General features: G+C 45.0%; 1 protein-coding gene across 2 annotated transcripts in view; it reads left to right on the forward strand.

Moving 5' to 3' along the window:
• Positions 1-5804: 5804 nt before the first annotated feature.
• Dntt (deoxynucleotidyltransferase, terminal) overlaps positions 5805-21641 on the forward strand; it is a 30251-nt gene continuing 14414 nt past the window's right edge. For both annotated transcript variants that reach the window (NM_009345.2, NM_001043228.1), the window contains exons 1-6: positions 5805-6171; positions 13678-13852; positions 15404-15532; positions 16304-16474; positions 17811-17882; positions 19393-19516. In NM_009345.2, the coding sequence (NP_033371.2) occupies positions 5969-6171; positions 13678-13852; positions 15404-15532; positions 16304-16474; positions 17811-17882; positions 19393-19516 (874 nt within the window). In that variant the 5' untranslated portion in view covers positions 5805-5968. The remainder of the gene's footprint in view (positions 6172-13677; positions 13853-15403; positions 15533-16303; positions 16475-17810; positions 17883-19392; positions 19517-21641) is intronic.

The following is a 21641-nucleotide window of genomic DNA, read 5'->3' on the forward strand; positions in this document are numbered from 1 at the left end:
AGTGGCACTGGCAGAAATATTGGTGAAGTGCAAAGAGACACAGGGACGTGAAGGGGGAACAAAGAGAAGTCACAGCCTTTCAGTTAACAGTATTGTCCTGAGAAAGCACTGCATGCCAATATTCCTGTATTTAGTCTTCATAAACACTCACAAGACAGAAACCACTAGAACCTCACTGTGCATATTAGGGAACTGAGGCACAGGAATGTCTGGCAACACACCTGTGGGTATGTCTGTCTGTAGCTCATAATGCTGTGTGTTATGGGCAAGACAGAAAGATGGTCGGGGCAGGAAGGGCCACCAGAAAAACCTGGGAAAACCCTCCATCACTTTGTTCACAGGGCTCCCACCAGATCAAGTTTGGAAGTATTAGTTGATGTGGTTCAGGGAGACCAGACCTCCTTGTGTGTTCACATCAACAACTGAGAACTCTAGCCTGAGCACAGCAGTGGGTGTTGCTTCCACTCAGGTGGGGAGAGGGTGGTCCTGGGGCCTCCCTATTCCCTTTCCTGGCATCACGCACATTCCCCATCATCCCCTTGACATCAGCCAGCATATAATCCTGACATGTCAGGAACATGTATTCTCCCACATCCCACATGCTCTCCTGTGGCCCTGCCATAGAGAGGTAGACTCTTGAGGCTACTCTAACCAATAGGCAATGAACAACAGCAATGTGTATTACTTGGCATTGAGTGTGGGTACTAGGTAATCCTGCTGTGATCTCTGTCCGACTGCAGCAGTGGCTGAGACGGTCCAGATGTGGCAGGTACAAACATGTCAAGCTTCCATTTGGCCTGGATTTAGAGTAGAGCAGAACCCTCCAACAAGTAGCATGAAGGAAAAAAATAGACTTTGATTTGTTTAGCCAACACAAAGGATTTGGAACTAATTGGCCATTGACTGGACCAAGGAGCCACTTAACACCTGATGCAATTAGCACCAGAAAATTATGGTATAGAAGGAAGAAATTAACTCCTGCCGCTATCAGGAATGCCAATGGAAATAACAAAACAATTGACTTTTGTATAGTGTTTCATAGTGTGTGTGTGTGTGTGTGTGTGTGTGTATTCAGAGGACAACCTAGGATGCCACCCACTTGTTTTGAGACAATGTCTCTCACTCTAATTAGGCGAGGCTGGCTGGGCAATAAACCCTAGTAATCTGCCTGTCCCTGTCACCCTAGCACTGGATTACAAGTTCATGCTGTCACAACCAGCTTTTAATACGAATACCATGGATCAAACTCACATCCTCATGCTTGGGTGGCTAACACTTTACCAACTGAGATAGCTCCCCAGACCCATGTTTCACAATGTTCAAGGTACTTGATAAACAGAGTTTAATTAATTCCAAAAGTGACCACCATGCTTCCATGATTCTGAGCAGTTTTCCACCTCCTTTCATTAAGCCGTGACTGTGTAGTCCATTTTCAGCTGTTAGAGCAAACCGTCTGAAACTGGGTAATTTATAAGACTTATTTTGGCTAACCGTTCTGCAGGCTGGGATGTCACTGAACATAGATAAGGTTGCATTCTCCTTCCCATGGTGGGAACAGAAAGGCAAGCGGGGTGTGTGTGGCAGGGATGAATAATGAAGGGTGGCTTTATGTTTCAACAACCCTGCATCCAACCTGTGACAAAGGCACTAATCCTTTTTGATGTCTAGTTGCCCCTCCAGGTCCACCTCCCAACAATGCTCCAATGGCAATAAAGTTCCCATATAGGTTTCGAGGGTAAAAACTATTTTCAAATCATAGTACAAAGGCTTCAGGCTACATGATGCTATTGTGAAGGACCCCGAGAGTCAGAAAACTGGGATTGGAAGCCCCAGACTTCATCTCCAGAGTTGGTTAGGGTGAGATTCCTAAACGGTTCTAACTCCAACCCCTGCTTTCCCCACCATCAGGGCTCTGGATCAGTAGAGTATTGCCTGACAGTCAGGCAGGACCTCACACAGGATGAAGCAGAGACATGTCCACCCTTTATTCAGCTCACTTAAAATAATCTCACCACCTTTGAGTCACCAAGATGTAAACACAAGAGAAAAAAATTAAAAGTAATTTACTGTTGTGGCTAAAATACAATTCCTGTCTATTGTAGGAGTCTGTTAAACAACAGCCAAACATAGTGTGTAGTACAAGTTGCTCCAAGAGGTGGCGTTGGGAAAGGCCTTGTAAGTTGCTGGGTTAGATCAGCCTGGGAAGCATGCTTGACTCCATCTCAAAGAAAAATAAATAAGGAAAGGAGAGGAAGGAAAGAAATAAGTCTGTAAAAGAAAAATGCACAAAGACAAAGCTAAAAGTCCTGCCTAAACCCCCTGAGTGGCAGGATTCTCTGTTCTGATGTAGGGCTGGTCATATGCCTCCTTGCTCCTCTCTATGAGAATTGGTCACCACGTATTATGAGCTGGTTTTGTAATTATTAGATTGTGGACATTTACACATGCCATTAACTAGTTTATGGCATGACTTACCTGTTACCCTTTATCCAACAGCTGGCTAGTAGACAGCTCGTGTTGTTTCTAAACTCTATGTACAGATCAGGCCATGATGAGCTGCCTGGTATGTGCGTCTTCCTGAGTCTCTCTTCAGATGGAGTATGCCTCTAGTGGTGTGGCTAATGCCCTGCGTGTACCTCTGCTCTCATTGTATTAAAGATTCAGTTGGGTGTTTCATACAAGAGAGAATTTACCATAGAAGACTTCTTTTTTATTTGTTTGGTTTTTTTGTTTGTTTGTTTTTTTGAGACAGGGTTTCTCTGTGTAGCCCTGGCTGTCCTGGAACTCACTTTGTAGACCAGGCTGGCCTTGAACTTGGAAATCTGCCTGCCTCTGCCTCCCGAGTGCTGGGATTAAAGGCGTGCGCCACCACACCCGGCCATAGAAGACTTCTTTAATGGGCACTGGAAATCTAGGAATCAGAAAAGGACACTGAGTCAGCTCAGACTGACTGTAGGAAACGTGTCCCACTCTTGGGTGCAGCAGTAGTTAACACTGGTCAATGTGATACTTGGATAACTTAACAATTTTATAAACTATAGATCTGATTTTAGATTGAGCTAAGTTGACCCTCTGAACAAAATAAAAGTTACTATTGACTCTTACTTAAGGTTCTCCTCTGTGTCACGCCTTCTGTACGGGGGTGAAATGGGCTATCTCAGTTCTTGATTTAGATGTGGGGAAAACAGGCTTAAGGAAGTGAAGCAACTACGCAAGGTCACAGCCTCCCAGCTGTGCAGATGGGAGCTCGTGCATCCCTGGCTGCATCCTCTGTCTGTGTGCTATTCTCTGTTCCTATTGCTGCTTCTGTGGTCTCACATTGCTGTGCAGATAGAAGCTTGTGCATCTATGGCGGCATCCTCTGTCTGTGTGCTATTCTCTGTCCCCGTTGCTGCTTCTGTGGACTCACGTTACTATGGGGATGATACCACCCCGGGGCCTAGCTAGAGGACTGCCTTGTTCATGCTGTCAGACCACTTGGAGGCTAAGACTAATTCTATCATGTAGCTGTCTGAAACCAAGCATCTAACAGGGGGCCAAAGTGTGTGTGGGGGGAGGCTTGTCCCCACTCATTGGTCTCTATCAAGCAAACATTGCACCCTAGTCTCAGAGAGCTGCACAAAAGGCCCCTCCAGATGATTAAGTTCCTTCTGCTACATGTCCGTGAACACCGTCAAGGTCTCTACCACACAGGGAGCCCACTCTGCACTTTTGACAGGTGTAGATACTTGCAGAGAGCCAAAGTCTGTTCACTACAGCTCTCTGTCATTCTTGCATGAAACAGCCTTGTGGATGCCCGATGGCAGCTGTCATAGCACCCTCCTTTGGCAGTGCTGAGGTGCTCATGCGTTCATACGCTCTTGAAGGCAGTAAAAGTCCCAAATGCTGTGGTGGAATACATGAGAAGGGTCCATATTTATTACTGGGTAAGGAGGCATGACAGAAGGAGGCTGTTTGGTATGTGTATGTGTGTAAATACATGTGTGTGTGTGTACACATATATATTTGTTTTTGCTTTTTGTTTTTTGTTTTTTTTTTTTTTTTTTTTTTTTTTGTTTTTTTTTTTGAGGCAGGGTTTCTCTGTGTAGCCCTGGCTGCCCTGGAACTGACTCTATAGACCAGGCTGACCTTGAACTCACAGAGATCTTCCTACCTCTGCCTCCTAAGTGCTGGGATTAAAGGCATTGTACTACCAGTCTGGTTAAGAGCATACATTTTTAATTTTGATTTTTTAGTTTATGTGTGCATGTGTGTGTGCACGTGCGCGCACACACACCCACACACCCACACACATACGCGCCCTGGTACTTCTATGGAGATCAAAAGACAACTTGTGTGAATCAGTTTCACGTTCCACTGTGCTAGCTGCTGTGGTGAAACACAAAGTTTCGAGGATGGGCAGCAAGCTCCTTTACTCACTGAGCCATCTCACCGGCCCCAAGAGTATATACATTTTGGAGTCAGACAAACCTGACTCCGAGTCCTGACTCAGCCATTTCTTAGTGGTGGCTACTGATTTGTTCTGTGACTTTGAGCAAGTTGCTTGCGGGGCTGAGGATCTTCTCTGCTGCATCTCGCTGCCTGTATGGTACTTTGTGGGCACTGACAACCCCCCCCCCCCGTATTATATGGGTATCTAGCTGGCAGTATGGTCTTATAAGAATTCAGTCAGCAAAGGTTTTGAGGTCTTGCCTAGGTCCTGTAGTAGGTGTTCCAGAAGTGAGACCTACTAAGTAATATTAACTAAAGATGAAATTTTCATTTTGCACAGGGCTGTGAAAATGTCCCTAACTCCATGCCCATGACTCTTCTCCAAAACTCATCTCGTCTCAGAGACCTATGTTAGTTATGTAGCGACCACTCTCTGGAAACTTAGTGCACTGAAAAAATAGAAACCAAAAACAAACTAAGTTGCATCACGGTTGAAGTCTGAAGAACTGCATTCATGATCTCATTTGCCCCATACTCTGTGATCTGCAGTGTCTGAACCTTAGCTTTCTATAAAATGTGCTCACACACGGGAGCCTGTGGTCCTGTGCCCACTGCAAAACGATAGTAACTAAAGCAGCAGAGTAGACAGAGCCAGGAAAATCACAGTTATGGGCTTGTTGGGAAAAAAGTGACCATGGGGCCAGGAGAGATAGCTCAGTGGTTAGGAGCACTAACTGCTCTTCCAGCAGGCCAGAGTTCAAGTCTCAGCAACCATGTGGCAGCTTACAACTGTCTGCAATTCCAGTTCCAGGGAATCTGACACCTTCCAACACCAATGCACATAAAATAAAAAAAAATTAAAAAAAAAAAAGCAACCAGCAGAGTGAGAAATTCAGGTGGCATTCACGTGAAATCACAACAGCTGTATGTAACACATCTGTGCCAATTACAGACATCCAGTGTACCATAACGTAGGTCCGAGAGAAAGAATAGAAGTGAGCTAGAGTAAAGCAGGAATCAATGAATAAAGTCAGCAGGAGCAGTTAGATGACTAAGTGGTGATGATAGAAGCTTGCTACCAAGACTGACAACCCACGTTTGATTCCTGGGACCTACAACGGTGGAGGGGGAAAGATGCCTCTGACTGCCACACTGATGTCATGGCATGCACACACATGCCCCCTTGCGCAGTAAGCAAATGTAATACATTTTTTAAAAAATGGCTTTTAAAATGCAACCTAAAGGGTTTGAACATGTCTAAAGATAAATAACAGTACTCAACCAGTGGCGAGGTCCCCCTTTCTTCATAAGTTTATTCTGAGGTACTGCAGAGATCAAGTGTATGAAAACCCAAGTTCACTGTTCTTTCTGTCAAGAGCTCCATTTTGGGAGAAAGGACCTGATCAGAGTGAGACATTCCTTCAGCAGGAAGTTGTCACCAGGGTGGTACCTATGGGTTTGCTGGTGAGAGGACATCAGAGCCCTCATTCTGGAGACACCACCTGATGGTACAGACAGAGCTAGACTGTCTGCTTCCATGGATCCACTGCAAGCAGTCCACCTGGGTCCTCGGAAGAAAAGACCCAGGCAGCTGGGCACCCCAGTGGCTTCCACGCCTTATGACATCCGATTTCGAGACTTGGTCCTCTTCATTTTGGAAAAGAAGATGGGAACAACTCGAAGAGCCTTCCTCATGGAGCTGGCCCGAAGGAAAGGGTTCAGGGTGGAAAATGAGCTCAGGTAGGACAGCCCTGGTCACTTTGCAAGCATGCAGGAGCCCTGAGGACGTCCCCAAGGGACCCAAGGGGCCAGTTGGCTAAGGGAGATGAGTGGGGACTAAATGAGATTATATAGAAACTAATTGGTACCAAAAAATAATATTTTTAAAAAAAAATATGGCTTCCCATGACTGACTCTGAGATTAAGTATCCAGGAGTGATAACCAGAAAACTAGTCAGAGAACCACATAGAAACCACTCGATTCCATTCTGTACCAAACTGAACCAACACCATTGGGTTCAATTTTTTACATTGCTACTTTGGAGCAGGGAGGGTGTTCTGATTGTCTGGCTCTGACTTATACACACCTGCTCTGCTAAGGGTCTATGGTGGGCTAGGCTGAGGTGAGTCACCACAGGTACCTTACTGGCCTTGGTGATGGTTTTCCAAAGGGTGGTCCAAGTGGGCTTCAGGAAGAGATGCTGGTTAAAGATGTTTGTCTAGGGGTGACAGATGGCACCCCAGTGTGCTATGATCAGAGTCTAGGCAGGGAGGTGATTGAAGCTACCATCTGCACTCGTTCAGTAAGCACCAATTATCATTGTTTTGCTGACTATTGTGTACGTTCACTCTCTTGACCCAATGAAAAGAATCAAAGCGATTCAGAAAGTCCCAGTAAAAGGCCCTGGTGTGCCTGACGGCTGCAGACAGAAGTGTTGGGGTTACAGTGGGAGTGGGGGGGCACTCAGTTCACTGCCTTCAGCCATGCAAGTTGGGAGGGGTGCTGAACATACCGTGTCAGAGATGATCTGACTTTTACACTTGGGATTTTGGAAAGTCTTTGAATTTAAAAGAAAATTGCCAAACGTTTCTTGCTGATGAAATGCTGGCTTTGGAGACATTGAGGAGACACATTTCCAAGGTCAGTACTCAGGAATTTCACACTCCACATGCCCAGCTGAGGGGATCTTTTTAGATTTTTTGCTAAAATGTCCCCAATCAAAAATTCCTGAGGTTCTGGGCTTCTCTCTTTTCTGAGTCTTTGTCACATGGTCTCCTATTTTTTGTTTTAAGTCATCACAGCCACTCTCAACTTCATTCCTTGATGTTCTTTTCACACAATCCAATATTTCAACTCGTTTTTGAGTATAACTAATCTGTTAGCCTTATGTACAGTGTTAGCTTTAAAAGAGAAAGAGATTAGATAGGTAAAGGGGGAGGGATAAAACAGAAAAAACATCTTCAAAGAGAAAGTTAAAAACAGAAATCAAAAGTTTTAGCAGCTACCAAGATGCTTTTCATGGTAAAGGAACTGAACAGGGACCAGTCAGGAAAGGGAGAGCCATCAGGCAGGGTGCCACTCACTCAGAAAGCTCTCTGATAAAAGGTCCATACATCTGTTGGAGGCCCATGGACTGAGTCACCAATGGAGCAAATGAGCCGAGGCAAGTGTCAGGGGTGATGATGATCACGAAGCAAGTATCTTTGCTGGAGAGGTGAATCAGAGTGGTGCCCCAGATGCCAGCAGCCAGAGCTATGCCTGCTGCTGGGGAGACAGGAAATGGGTGAGCAAGCCGCTGCTGTGCTCAGGATGGAGCAAAGTTCTCAGGCGGAGAGCACAGACACTTTCAACGTGTGTGTGTGTGTGTGTGTGCGCGCGCGTGCTGTAGGAGGAAGATGAATCACAGGAAGCAGAAGCCCCGACGATAACAGAATTTCTGTGCCCAGATAAAGAGTCATTAATTACTGTAGGGAGAACCTTTAGGCTTCATCTCCTGGTGCTGGCCCTTTCCAGACCAGCAGTTCTATACAGCCCCCCCCCCCCCGCCGCACCCCTGCCACCCCCCCTTCTCCCTAACCGTGGCACTCAAACCAATGTTCCGTCTGATGTGATGTTGAGGTGAGAAGAAGAATGTCAGAATCCTTTGTTAAACTTCACTGTAGTATGAGTGTGAGTCTGGTTAAATAGTTAGATCCATTGGCCTGTACAGCCAGACCAAAAGAAGGTTGTTTCTCCCCTGTATATACCAGATCAGTCTACAGAAACAAGCAGAACAAAGACAGGAAGGCAGTCTATGAAAATGCTATAAGCAGTTATCTGGTGTGGGAAGGTATATGATCAGATTTTCTGTGTCTTCCAATTTTTTTTTTACAACAGATATACGTTTGTTCGTGTTTGTTTGTTTGTTTGTGAAACAGAGTCTCTCTAGATATCCTCGCTGTCCTGGAACTCACAATGTAGACCAGGCTGGCCTCAAACTCACAGAGTTCCTCCTGCCTGTCTCCCGAGTGCCTCCATACCTGGTCTTTGACATGGACATAAGTCTGTGTCCCTCTTGGAGGCCTGCTGCACACAGAGGCATCGGATCTCCTGGAATCTGAGCGGCAGATGGTTGAGAGCTGCTCTATGGGTGCTGGAAATCAAACCTACAAGATGGCTCAGTGAGTGCGCGGGCTTCCTGCCCAGCTGACAATCTGAGTTCAATCTCGGGGAAGCACATGGTGAAAGGAAAGAAGCAGACCCCATGAATCATCCTCTGACTTCTCCACACATACCAGAAGTAAATGGTTAAGAAAGAAAAAAAGGTCTTTTAGTTTGGGGCTTGAAGGGATGGCTCAATGGTTAAGAACACTGCTTGCTCCCCCAGAGGACCCAGGTTTGATTTCCAGCACCCTCAGGGCAGCTCACGACCATCTACAGCTCGAGTTCCAGGAGATCCGATGCCTCCAAGAGGGACACAGACTTACATCCAGGCAAAACAATTAGACGCATTAAAATTAATTTTTAATTTTAAAAAGTTAAAAATAAAAATGAAGATAATAAAAAAAAGCTATTTTAAAAAAGGAAAGAAGGAAGGAGAGAGGGAGGGAGGGAGAGAGAGAGAGGAAAATTCTAAGGGCAGGCAAAATGGCTGAGCAGGTTGAAGTCACTTGCTGTACAAGCCCGACACCTAAGATTTAACCCTTGGAACCCCAGTAAAGGAGGAAGGAAACCAGCTCTACAGAGGTGATTTCTGACCTGCACATGTGCTCCATGTCATATGCTAATGTACATATACAATCATTGTAATTACTGCTAGTGATGATTAATTAAAAGGAAAAATGTCAATGGTACTGATTAACAGTAATGGCTACACTTCTTTCTTAACTTGTAAAATTCAAAGGCAAAGAGAATGCTAAGCTCTGGAACAGGCTAATGTCCACAGCTCCTGTATACTTTTGGCTGCCAAGAGGCTCAGTCTTGGCTCCTACCTTCCCTGAGGATCCTCCATGAACTGAACTCTCTGGATTGAGTCTGTTCTCTCCAACACGAATTTAACACCCAGCTATTCTATGTGCCATAGAAAGCTGGTTCCTAAAACATGAAAGAGAAGAGATGCTAAGTTCCTTGGGTAGTTCTGAACATCGAAGAACAGGATGTTGAATTTATTCTGTCACCAGCATCCTAGACTTTAGAGCAGGTTGCTAACTTCAGCTCACCTAATACAGGCTCAACAAGGGAACCAAAATCTCCTGTTTTCCACGCCCTGATTGCATCCTGAGTTCCCATAGAGTGAGATACTTGAAAGCTCTCATCTGTCATCTCCCCTTCTCTATAAATACTTCTGCTACCGTCCCCTGTGTCTTGAAGCAAATCACTGTAGTCAAGGCAGAAGGATATGTAGTTCGGAAGGATGGCGTTCCATCTTTCTAACCATCCAGGCGCTTCATGCTAGCTTGCTAACAATGCTCAGGTTGTTGTAAATGCATCAGAGGACAGCATTGTCCTGCAATGGAAGATGCTGTCTTAGCTGAAAGCATCACAAAAGCCTTTGAGTGCCTGCTCTGCGCAGTATGTGTGGAGCTCTGGAAAAACAGAAGAAAACATGAGCCTTGCAAGCAAAGAGCTTGCTATGATAAGGAAATCATGAATTGTATCTTGAATTGTGCTATTATCTTAATTACTTTTCTTTCTTTTAAAAAATATTTACTTTTATCTTCGTGTATCAATTAATGATCTGCCTGCAGGTACGTTTATATGTATATATGCATGTATGTATGTACATATGTATGTATGTGTGTACATATGTATGTATGTGTACCACATGGGTACAGCGCCTTCAGATAGCAGAAGAGGGTGTTGGATGGTCTGGAACCGGGTTTACAGATGGTTGTGAGTCATGTCACACATCATCTCTAGGAATCGAACCTGGATCCTCTGCAAGAGCAGGATGTGCTCTTCACCACGGAGCCAACTCTCCAGCCCCTCGGATTCTCTTCTTGCTCCAATAAAGTACATTGGCAAAAGCAAATTAAGGAAGACAGGGATTAGAGCTCACAGTTTACAGTCCATCATATCAAGGAAGTCACAGCAGCAGGAGCTTGGGAGAGCTAGTCACCTCACACAGGTGACCAGGTACAGAGAGCAGTAAATGCCTCGCGTGCTGTCATGTGACTGTAGACAGACTGTGACCAAAAACTAGCTTTAGCCTCCTCAACAACTCATTCCTTTCGGACAGCTTGTAACAGGTGTGTGTTGGCTAGTCTGGCTGCCCCCCCATCTGTTCACTGTGTGACCTGTTCACAGTGTGACCTGTGACCTCTGTGACCTGTTCCAGTGTGACCTGGCTGCCTCTGCCCCCCCATCTGTTCACTGTTTGACCTGTTCACAGTGCGACTTTCACTGGAAAGTCATTATCTCAGAGCATTTGCCTTCAAAGCCCACGGGGGACCTTGTGGTAATAAAACCCACATTTTCTATTTCAAAAATTATGAGCTTCAAGTTAATGCGAAGTTTTATAATACCATTAAAGGTTGTTAAAGAATCAGGCAAGATCCTGACCAAGGCTGGAAGAGAAAGCTGTCTCTTTTGAATGCTGCTGTGTGTAGATTAGAACCAACCTCAGCTGCCTTGCTCTCAAGGGTTCTAAAACACATTGGCTGCTCAGAGAACTGGCAGAGCTGTGGTTGGGGTGGGTTGAGCCAGCTTCTTTAAGCAGCTCAGTTTAAGTATAAATATGGCTAATGTCATTGTTTTCAAAATACCCAACATGACCTCTCCCAGGTGACAAGACCATCCATGAGAGAGATAACACTCACACTGGAAAGGGTGGTGGGTAACGATGGCTGCCTCTCTTATTCATAGAAGGCATCTTTAATTATATGCAGTGAGGCACTGCCAGCCAGGAAGAGAAGGCATGAACAGGCAGAGTGGTATATAAGAAAGATGAGAAAAGCCAGGAGTGGTGGTGCACACCTTTAATCCCAGCACTTGGGAGGCAGAGACAGGTGAACTTCTGAGTTCGAGGCCAGCCTGGTCTACAGAGTGAGTTCCAGGACAGCCAAGGCTATACAGAGAAACCCTGTCTCAAAAAAAAAAAATGAGAAAAATACTCAGAGCTAAGATTTGTGAGTTAATCCCATAATACATAGTTTCCGAACACCTGAGCCCTACCTGACAATCCTAGCAATATTTTGAACATTACATGAAATTATACTTGTCATATATATTCTACTTAACATATAATAACTGCATATACCTAGGGGGGATAGAATAATAATTGAATATGCATATGTAGCATGTAAGGATCAAAGTGACTCTGACTCTTTATAGCTCTATCATTATAGCCACCTGTCGTAGTCAGGGTTTCTATTTTCTACAAACATCAGGACCAAGAAGCAAGTTGGGGAGGAAAGGGTTTATTCAGCTTACACTTCCACATTGCTGTTCATCACCAAAGAAAGTCAGGACTGGAACTCAAGCAGGTCAGGAAGCAGGAGCTGATGCAGAGACCATGGAGGGATGTTACTTACTGGCTTGCTCAGCTTGCTCTCTTATAGAACCCAAGACCACCAGGCCAGGGATGGCACCACCCACAAGGATCCCTTCCCCTCTTGATCACTAATTGATAAAATGCCTTACAGCTGGATCTCATGGAGGCATTTCCTCAAGGAAGGCTCCTTTCTCTGTGATAACTCCAGCTTGTGTCAAGTTGACACACAAAACCAGCACACACACCTCCTTCCTAGGTCTCCATGATATAAACAAAGGGCTATTGTGACCTCTGTGTGTGTGTGTTTCAGGAGGGTGAACATTACAACTTATTTCTTTTAAATGTATGTTGGTTGCCCACCTCATATGGCTGATGTGAAGACTAAGTTTTATACACATCCCCCACACACATATCCCACACATGGTAGTGTGTCATATTTGCAAGTGGTGTAGCATCTTTACAGCATGTCTTTCATGCACCCATATTTTTGTTGTTTGTTGCATCCCAGGAGCTCCTCCATCCCTGAGCATCCCCAGAGCCTATGTCAGAGCATAGGCAGGGCTTTACCTAGAGGCAGACTTAGAGAAGGAGATGCAGGGCAAAGCCAGGCAGTGAGAATGTGTGGGGGAGGCAGCACTGCTTGCAAGATGGACCTCAGGCTTCTGCACTCATCCTGGAGGGGGACAGCAAAACCCAGAGAGCCCAGAGCAGTTGGCGGCCTCCCTGCAGATCTTCCGCCTTGGAGTGCATCTATAGCATCTATTTTTAGATTCAGGATAGCTCTAACTTCCTGCAGTCTTGTAGTCCAGACATTCAACATAAAATAGGAAGACAAAAATTATACCCAAGGGGGCTTCCTGGGCAGATATGTCACAGAGAGTTTCTTCATTCATATCTCTGCCCCTTGGAGGGACGGTTTGCCTTTAAGTATGGCACCCGTTCAGATAACCCTTCTGTGAGGTGGGTGGAAGGGAGCTGACTGAACAGGGAACTCCTCTGCTCTGGAACAAGCACTGAGTCACAGATTGCAAACTCATGGCTACTCAAGCTCATGGGCTTTGGGTTAGAACAGATCTGTGATCAAATTTCCACCCTGCAGTTATTAGCAGGGAAGGGTTTTAATGTCTCCCAGGGCTATCTCCTCATTGCTATGTGGGTCTGATAATCCCTGTCTCACAGCATTACTAATAATTAAATGTATGACATGTACATTTAATGTATTTAATATTTAATACTAGTACCTGGTATAAGGCAGTGCTTCCATACTCTTGATATTTTCAATACTGAAGAAACACCTGGAGCCGAGTTCCCAAATCCACATGTCCCCGGGGACAGATAATTGTCACTGTGCATCGATAAGGAACTGTCAGTGGACAGCAGTGGAGGAAGCAGGTTGCCCTGTGATACTGTCTGGTGAGGCTCAGGATTGAACATGAAGTGTTTAGTCCAAGAGAATCATCTGCAGGAGGCCAGTGACAGCCACAAACCCAAAGAAACGATGCCAGCTCTGATTAGACAACAGGGAGACAGGATCGAGTAGACTCAGTACGAGAGATGAGAACAGAGACAGGACCAGGATGGATGTAGCCTCTAAATTCTCGTCTTTTAAAAAATTATTTATAGCTAAGGACCAGTTTAACAAAAAATAAAATCATATTTATCAGTGCTTTAATCTAACCATCCATGATAAAGCTGGTTTGGCAATGTCAAGTGGAGGAGAGTGGGTCTCATTTTGGACACTCCTTTTACTGATAACTTTGCCTTCCATCTCTAGTGATTCGGTCACCCACATTGTGGCAGAGAACAACTCAGGGTCAGACGTCCTGGAGTGGCTCCAGCTGCAGAACATCAAAGCCAGCTCCGAGCTCGAACTCTTGGACATCTCCTGGCTCATCGAATGCATGGGAGCTGGGAAGCCAGTGGAGATGATGGGGAGACATCAGCTTGTTGTAAGTGTCTCCTTTGCTGGGTGGCCACTGGCATGGGCATCAGAATCCACAGACTTGGGTCGATTACAGTCTTTTCTCACGGAGTTCACTTAGCTCTGGTGGACCTCCATTTCATCCTCTTTATATAACAATAATGCCCACCTCCTGAGATGCTGTGGAAATCGAAGTAACATGCATACATGGTGCACACTGCTGACATATTAATAGATGGGACTATTTTCTTTAAAAAAAAAGAATTTTTAGTGTGTGTGTGTGTGTGTGTGTGTGTGTGTGTGTGTGTGTATGTGTGTGCACATGCGTGCAGGTGTCCACAGAGGCCAGAAGAGAGCAATAGATCTCCTGGAGCAGGTTGTGAGCCACTCAGGTGTTTGGCAGGAGTAGCACTCAGTCTTCACCACTGACCCATCTCTCCAGCCCCACAACAAGAGCTATTTTTATGAACACATTCACACACCGATATTTCAGAATCTCAGCCTGGAAACTCAGAAAAGTAAAGAGTTTCTTTTTTTTTCCCCATTCTGATAATTCATGAAAAAAAAAAGAAAGAAAGAATATGACTTCTTAAATCTAAATCTTTTACCAATAATGCTAGAGTCTCTGGGAAAGGGGTCTGGATCACCTGTAATAAAGGAAACAAAGGAAATAAAATTTAATAGCTGGTTCTTTAAAAAAATTTTTTATTGGTTATTTTATTTATTGACATTTCAAATGTTATCCCCCTTTCCAGTTTCCCCTTCACAAGCCCCTTGTTCTCTCCCCACTACCCTACCTGCCCACCCACTCCTGCCTCAGTGCCTTAGCATTATCCCACCCTGGGTCATTGAGCCTCCACAGGACCAAGAGGCTTCCCTCCCATTGATGCCCAATAAGGCCATCCTCTGCTCCATATGCAGCTGGAGGCCATGGGTTCCCCCCATGTGTACTCTTTGGTTGGTGGTTTAGCCCCTGGGAGCTTTAGGGGGGGTTGGTTGGTTGATATTGCCGTTCTTCCTATGGGGTTGCAAATCCCTTCAGTTCCTTCAGACCTTGCCCTAACTTCCCCATTGGGGTCCCCGTGCTCAGTCCGTTGTTTGGCTGCATGCATCTGTATCTGTATTGGTCAGGCTCTGGCAGAGCCTCTCAGGGGACAGTTTTAACATGCTTCTGTCAGCAAGCACTTCTTGACATCAGCAATAATGTCTGAGTTTGGTGTCTGTAGATGGGATGGATTCCCAGGTGGGGCAGTCTCTGGATGGCCTTTCCTTCAGTCTCATTTTTGTGATTTCAAAAATATATATCCTGCACAGACTTAAGATGTCACAATGAAATTCATTATCTGGTGTAATTAATATGTACTAATAAGAAGAACAATCATACACGCCTGTGACTATACACTAGACAGGTATGCAACACATTTTTGAGTCCTCTATGATTTTGTCCTCTTTCAGAGACAATCGTCATGAATTGTCTTAAACGTTTTCTTTATATTTGAGTAAATGTTTATAGTTATATGTACACTTACTATTGGCTAATTAACTGTCATTCAAAATGGATGCTTATGCTTTCGTGTAGGTGAATAGAAACTCCTCCCCGAGTCCTGTCCCAGGCTCCCAGAATGTTCCAGCACCTGCTGTGAAGAAGATCTCCCAATATGCTTGCCAGCGAAGAACCACATTAAACAATTACAACCAACTATTCACGGTAACGAGGTTTTCTCAAAACCCAGGGCAAAAGGGGGGCTTGAGGTTTCTTTCCCTGAGTCGACAAGTTAAATTATGATTTTCTGGAGATCTCAGAATGCTTCTCCATGCTTACCCACCTAACCTGACCTCTGGTTCTTCGTCAAGTGGGCCTCCTTGTTCATAGACTCCCAGCTACTCAGGGGTCAGGGTTCATCAGAGTAAACACACTCAGGAGAGTGTCAAGCATGGGACTTCTCGTCTCTAACTTTCGAGCTGCATCTGTGAGGAAGAGCCGGAAACGGATGGCAGCCACTGAACCCACTGAAGCACAGCTGCGTTCTCTGCTAGGAAGGCAACATGCCTCACCTTAAATAACCCCGGCTCTGGGTCTGAGTGATGAACACAGCCTTCATCCCACAAACACCAGCTGTGTTTTCTGACCACACTAAGAGACCTGAAAGTCTCAGGAGTGTGACAGAACCCTGGCTACAGACTGGTCCAGAAGATAGGAAAGGGTTATACCCAACCCAGTCATGACTGCTGGGACACCATGGATCCCAGGTCACTACTTGATTAAACTGTTTCTAAATGTCTAATGATTGAACTCAGTTTCCTCATAAATGCATTAGATACATATCTTTTCAGTTCAGTGACAGAGTCCCACAGGGGAGGATGCAAAGGTACAGGAGCTTGATCCTGACTCCAAAGGCGCTCCATTAGTAAAGGGGACAGGAGGGACTTGCGAGTGACTCCCATGAGCAGACCTGCTGACCTGGTTTTATTGTTTTAGGATGCCCTTGATATCCTGGCTGAAAATGATGAGCTTAGAGAGAATGAAGGTTCTTGCCTGGCATTCATGCGAGCGTCCTCTGTACTGAAATCTCTGCCATTCCCCATCACCAGCATGAAAGACACAGAGGGGATTCCTTGCCTAGGGGACAAGGTGAAGAGTATCATAGAGGTAAGGGAGAAGTGGAATTTGCTACATCTCCAAAGAGGTGAACGGGAGACAGAACAGATCGCATAAGTATGGGCTCTCTCCTCTATTTATCTATAAATGGATCAATATAGCAAGAAACAGATATATGGGTGTAGACATATAAAATCCATACCCAACACGATCCCAGTAGGAAGACTTTCTCGGGCAGTGACTTTTACTAGCAGCGAAAGACTCGATCGAGCCTTAGATCTCCAGAGCAGCAGAATATTCTGCTTTCCACCCCAGTCTGGGTGGGAGACTCGGTCTCCCTCAGCGCTTCCTGTACAGCACAGGGTGATGTTCAATGGGCTGATTGTGCATCTCTCTGTTCTCAGGAGAGACTGGGCAGTAGTTACATGCTTAGCAACATTTAAGGACTTCCCAACGAGGCACGGGTGTCATCTAGTAGCAAGTTTCAATCTAACCAAATGCAAGGTACATCCTTCTAGAAAAATATCGGAGCTCCAGACAACAGAGACCAGACCTCATAAGGACTTGATAATGGCCAGCTTTTCAGTGGGCCAACAATTAACCCGGTGGTTTAAAAAGCCCTCTTATTTCCACAACTCGAATCAACTGAAAAGAAAATGACCAGGGTGATTTGAACAATGCTTGTCAGAGAATATTTTGTCTTAGAGTCTCTAGGTTCAGATCTTTATCTTTCTGTATCCTCGTCAGAGGTTATGAAGGTCTAGGATCTATGGTAAACCAAGATTTTTTTTCAAGATTACAAGGAAATTCTTGCTTTCTCCAGATCAGCCAGGGAAAAAAACCCTCAAGTTTCAGGAGAAACCAGTAGTTGGGTCTTGCGCGCGCTCGACTGGCCAGGAAGAACGACGCTGCAACAGGATCCTTCTGCACACGTTTATTGGGAGAGCTTGATTGTAGAGGCGAAAAGACTTCGAGCCCAGAACTGGTGCTGCTTTTATAGGCCTAGGAGGGGCGTGTCTCACACCCGGATTGGTTATGCACTAAGCCTCATTTGCATGTTCCTCATCTGATTGGCTACTCTCTCTCAGTACCTTACAGAACCTCATTATCATACCTCATTTGCATGTCTCACATCTGATTGGTTATACTCTCAGTACCTTACAGAACCTCATTATCATGCCTGGGCCAGGCAGTGTCTTTGCAAAAAACTTTACTGCATATGTACACATTGGTTGTTTGTCCAATCTTATGCGTGGTGGCCAGCAGTAGTCAGTGCCACTCTGCAACGGCACATGTGGCTTCCCACAGTTGGGGCTGTCGGTTTGAGACTGGCACTTTGATTATGCAGAGACATAACTCAAAATCTTTTGTTCAACCCTCCTTGCAGGGAATTATTGAAGATGGAGAAAGTTCTGAAGCTAAAGCTGTGTTAAATGATGAGCGATATAAATCCTTCAAAGTAAGCGACTGTACATTTGGATACTGGGGCGTGTTTTGTTTTATTTATCCTGTTGTTTGCTGTCGATGGTTATATAACTCAGGCTGCTATACCAAATGCCACAGAGTGAACTGATTAGTCATAGAAATTTATTTTCTCTCAGTTCTGGAAGCAGAAAGTTTAGGTTAAGTTTCAGTGTAAAGATTCTGTGGAGGACTTTGTGGTTTTCAGTGGCCAGCCACCCTCTTGCTGCTGCCCTGACATAGCAGAGATAGAGATGGACAAATGCTCATTCTCAGCTAGCTTTCTTTATTCTTACATTATTGTGTGAAGCACGACTCCTTGCTTAGGGAATGGCACCTTCCACAGTGGGCATCCTACATTAATTAACAGACATGCCCACAGGCCAAGGTAGTATGGATAATTCCTCATTAAGACTCCTTTCCCGGGAGATTCTAAATTGTGTTAAAAATTAAACTAACCAGCACATCCCACAAAGACACTACATGCCAAGACTTACCTATCACACTGAGACTACCTACCAAGAATCTGTCACTCATGGTTACAAATGTCAAAGGGACACAGGATTCAAATAGAGCAAGTGTGGTCCTGAAGCACAAACTCTGTCTGAAAATTCCTCATTGCACCTCAATTTCTGGGACTTAGGGTTGACCACCCTCCAATTTGTTTTTGTTTTTGTTTTTTTACCTTAAAGTTTATGGTACTATGGCCAGTCCATTCAGTTCATAAGTGATACAGGGCCTAACATACGGCCAGAACAGGAGCTAGGCTCAGAGTACAGACAGACCAGGGTTGAAGTTTGTACTTTGCTGTTATCCACTTGTAGATGGGGTGAATTTGCTGAGGATCTTTGAGCAAGATTTACCTCATGAGTCTCCTTCCACCAAAGGTGTGGTTCAGGACTTCATGTAAAAGACTGCAAAATCTGAAGACAGACAGACAGACAGATAGACAGCTTCTCATACAGACACAGAACAGGCTTCTTCTTACACCGATGCCCAGCCATCTTTCACCTGTTTCGTTTTGTGACACTTTGATTATGGAAGGATCCTTCAGAAACAAAAAGCCTCTCAACGTTACCATCCCCAGGCTCAAGAGAGAACTCCCTAAAGTGCAGAGAGACTGAGCAAGAGTCCCAGAACCAACAAAAAAGCTGGGTGTGGTAGCGCACCTTTTAAACCTAAGCACTGAAGAGTTAGAGAGAAGCAGAGTGGCCCTAAGGCTCACTGGCCAATCGTCCCAGCCTGAGGTTGACTTCTGGTTTCCAAATGCACAGTTATGCATGTCTGTGCAAGTACATACATGCGCGCGCACACACACACACACACACACACACACACACACACACACACACACTCACTCACTCCCCATCCCCTTGATGTTTTCAAGAGAAACTGGGCCAAAGGTTTACTTATACTTCTTGTTCCTGGCCTGAGACTTTGGAAAGTGTCGCTCTGTTGTCATAGCAACGATTTGGGTGGATAACAGCCTACCTTTCCCTCCCTTTCAGCTCTTTACCTCTGTGTTTGGTGTGGGACTGAAGACAGCTGAGAAATGGTTCAGGATGGGTTTCAGAACTCTCAGCAAAATACAATCAGACAAAAGCCTGAGGTTTACACAAATGCAGAAAGCAGGTAACGGTCTTGGGGAAGTCACGGGTCATTCTGGGCTTGTCAGGGTCCAGTGACATGGAAGCCAGTTTGACTTGCTCCAGACTTGAGACTCCGGTAAATCTTGGCTCCAGCACTTGTCACTGAGTGATCTTGAGTAAGCTAGTTAAAACCTTGAGCCTTCGTTGCCTCACTGGTGAACCTGAGCTAACCAGGGACTAGATCAGCTTGCGCAAAGCCCTGAGAATATGAGAACAAGGCCTCTTCCTGGGGTGCTATGGTTCTCTTTATCCAGAAGTTACAGCAGAGTGGGCACTGTCCCGATTCCTACAGACACACCTTAGGTCTGGCTGTCTCCCTGTGTAAGAAGCATGCATGAAGGGTCGAGGACAGAAGGGTAAGCTGACGTGCAAGAAGGACAGAGGGGAGTACTGAACAAAGTACACTCTCGACGGCTTGGTTCACACTGGGAATGTGCGCTGGGGGCTGGAAAACGGAAGAGAAAGGGGAGAAAGTCTAGCCACAGCCTTGATCTGTCCAATCAGAGCCCTAAGCCTAGGAAGAGACAAGAGTCCAGAGCAGAGACGGAAGAGCTCTCATTATCATCTGAACGTCTGGCAAGCCCCGCGGCCACCACGTAGGCCAGTTCACTGCCTTCCATGGACAGTGCTGGTACCTTTTCCAGAAATGAGGAGATGCGATTCATAGCCCCTTCTAAACGTGTGAAAATTTTTTAAAGAATTATTTATTTATGTATATGAGTACACACTGTAGCTATACAGATAGTTGTGAACCTTTATCTGGTTGTTCGGAATTGAATTTAGTACCTCTGCTCCCTCAGGTCATCCGGGTGGTCCACCATATGGTTGCTGAGATTTGAATTCAGGACCTTTGAAAGCACAGCCAGTCCTCTTACCCACTGAGCCACCTCACCAGGCCAACATGTGAAATTTTTAAATGTTTCCTTTTAATGTACAATAAAAATAGAGTAAAATTGTCCTTCAAGAGGGAGTCACTGCTATAGTTCCCTAGCTTCTGGGGTTATGAAATATGTGAAGTTATCAAGTTTTTTTAATATGGAAGTGATAGAGTCTTCTACCAGAGGATTCTGGGTATGCGCAATTATTCAACAGCTATCTTCTGTTTAAGTGATAATAGAAAGACAGACAGACAGAATGAACAAAAATGATATCATAAGAAGTGGTAGATGAGGTGAATCATATCTTGGGGGGGTCCCATCAATGACACTATAGAAAGCCCCTATTAATCTTATAAGCCCACTAAGTTCTTTATAAAAACATTTTTATTTATTTTTAGTTTATGTATATGGGTGTTGTCTGTATGTTTGTGTATGTACCACATTTGTCCAGTGTCCAAGGAGGCCAGAAGAGGGTATAAGCTCCCTTGGAACTGAAGTTACAGATGGTTGTGTGTTGCTGTTGGTGCTGGGAATCAAACCTGGGCCCTCTGGAAGAGGAGCTAGTACTCCTAGCTACTGAGTCATTTCTCAAGTTTGATGATTTCTGAGTGACTATTAATAAGCTTTATATAATGCCACACAGGAAATAAAAGAGTCTAAGAAAAAAACATCTAATATTTCTACTCTGGATGCCAGAAAGTGTAGTCTAGTAAGGGTGTTTTACACCAGCTCTAGAGATGCTGTTAAAGAGAAATGTATATGACTATCAAACCTAAGGGCATGGAGATGGTTTGGAACAATAGTGAGGACTCCTAACACTTACAGCAGAAGTGGGGAACAGTGGAATATTTTCTCAGAAAGCCTTGAACTTGTGATGTCCTGTTTCAGCATCTTGAGTGCTAGGAATGCAGGTTGAGGTGTTGGCTGACATCCACACAGTCTTAAAAAGTCATAACCTCACATTCTTGCACATCATCTAGTGAGTGAGCGGAGGGATTTCCTGGCACCACCCGAGGTGAACTTAAGTGCCAGTGATGATGGCAATGTCTATATATATTAGCACCTAAAAGAATGTTGCTTCTTAGATCAAACACACACACACACACACACACACACACACACACACACACACACACTCACTCACAGCAGCCATGTCCCAATCAAAAGGCAACTGTTGACAACAGAACAAGAGAAGTTTATGTCGTGTCAGTTATCGATATGAAGATGGCA

This window comes from Mus musculus, chromosome 19, assembly GCF_000001635.26.
Source record: "Mus musculus strain C57BL/6J chromosome 19, GRCm38.p6 C57BL/6J".
Lineage (NCBI taxonomy): Eukaryota > Metazoa > Chordata > Mammalia > Rodentia > Muridae > Mus > Mus musculus.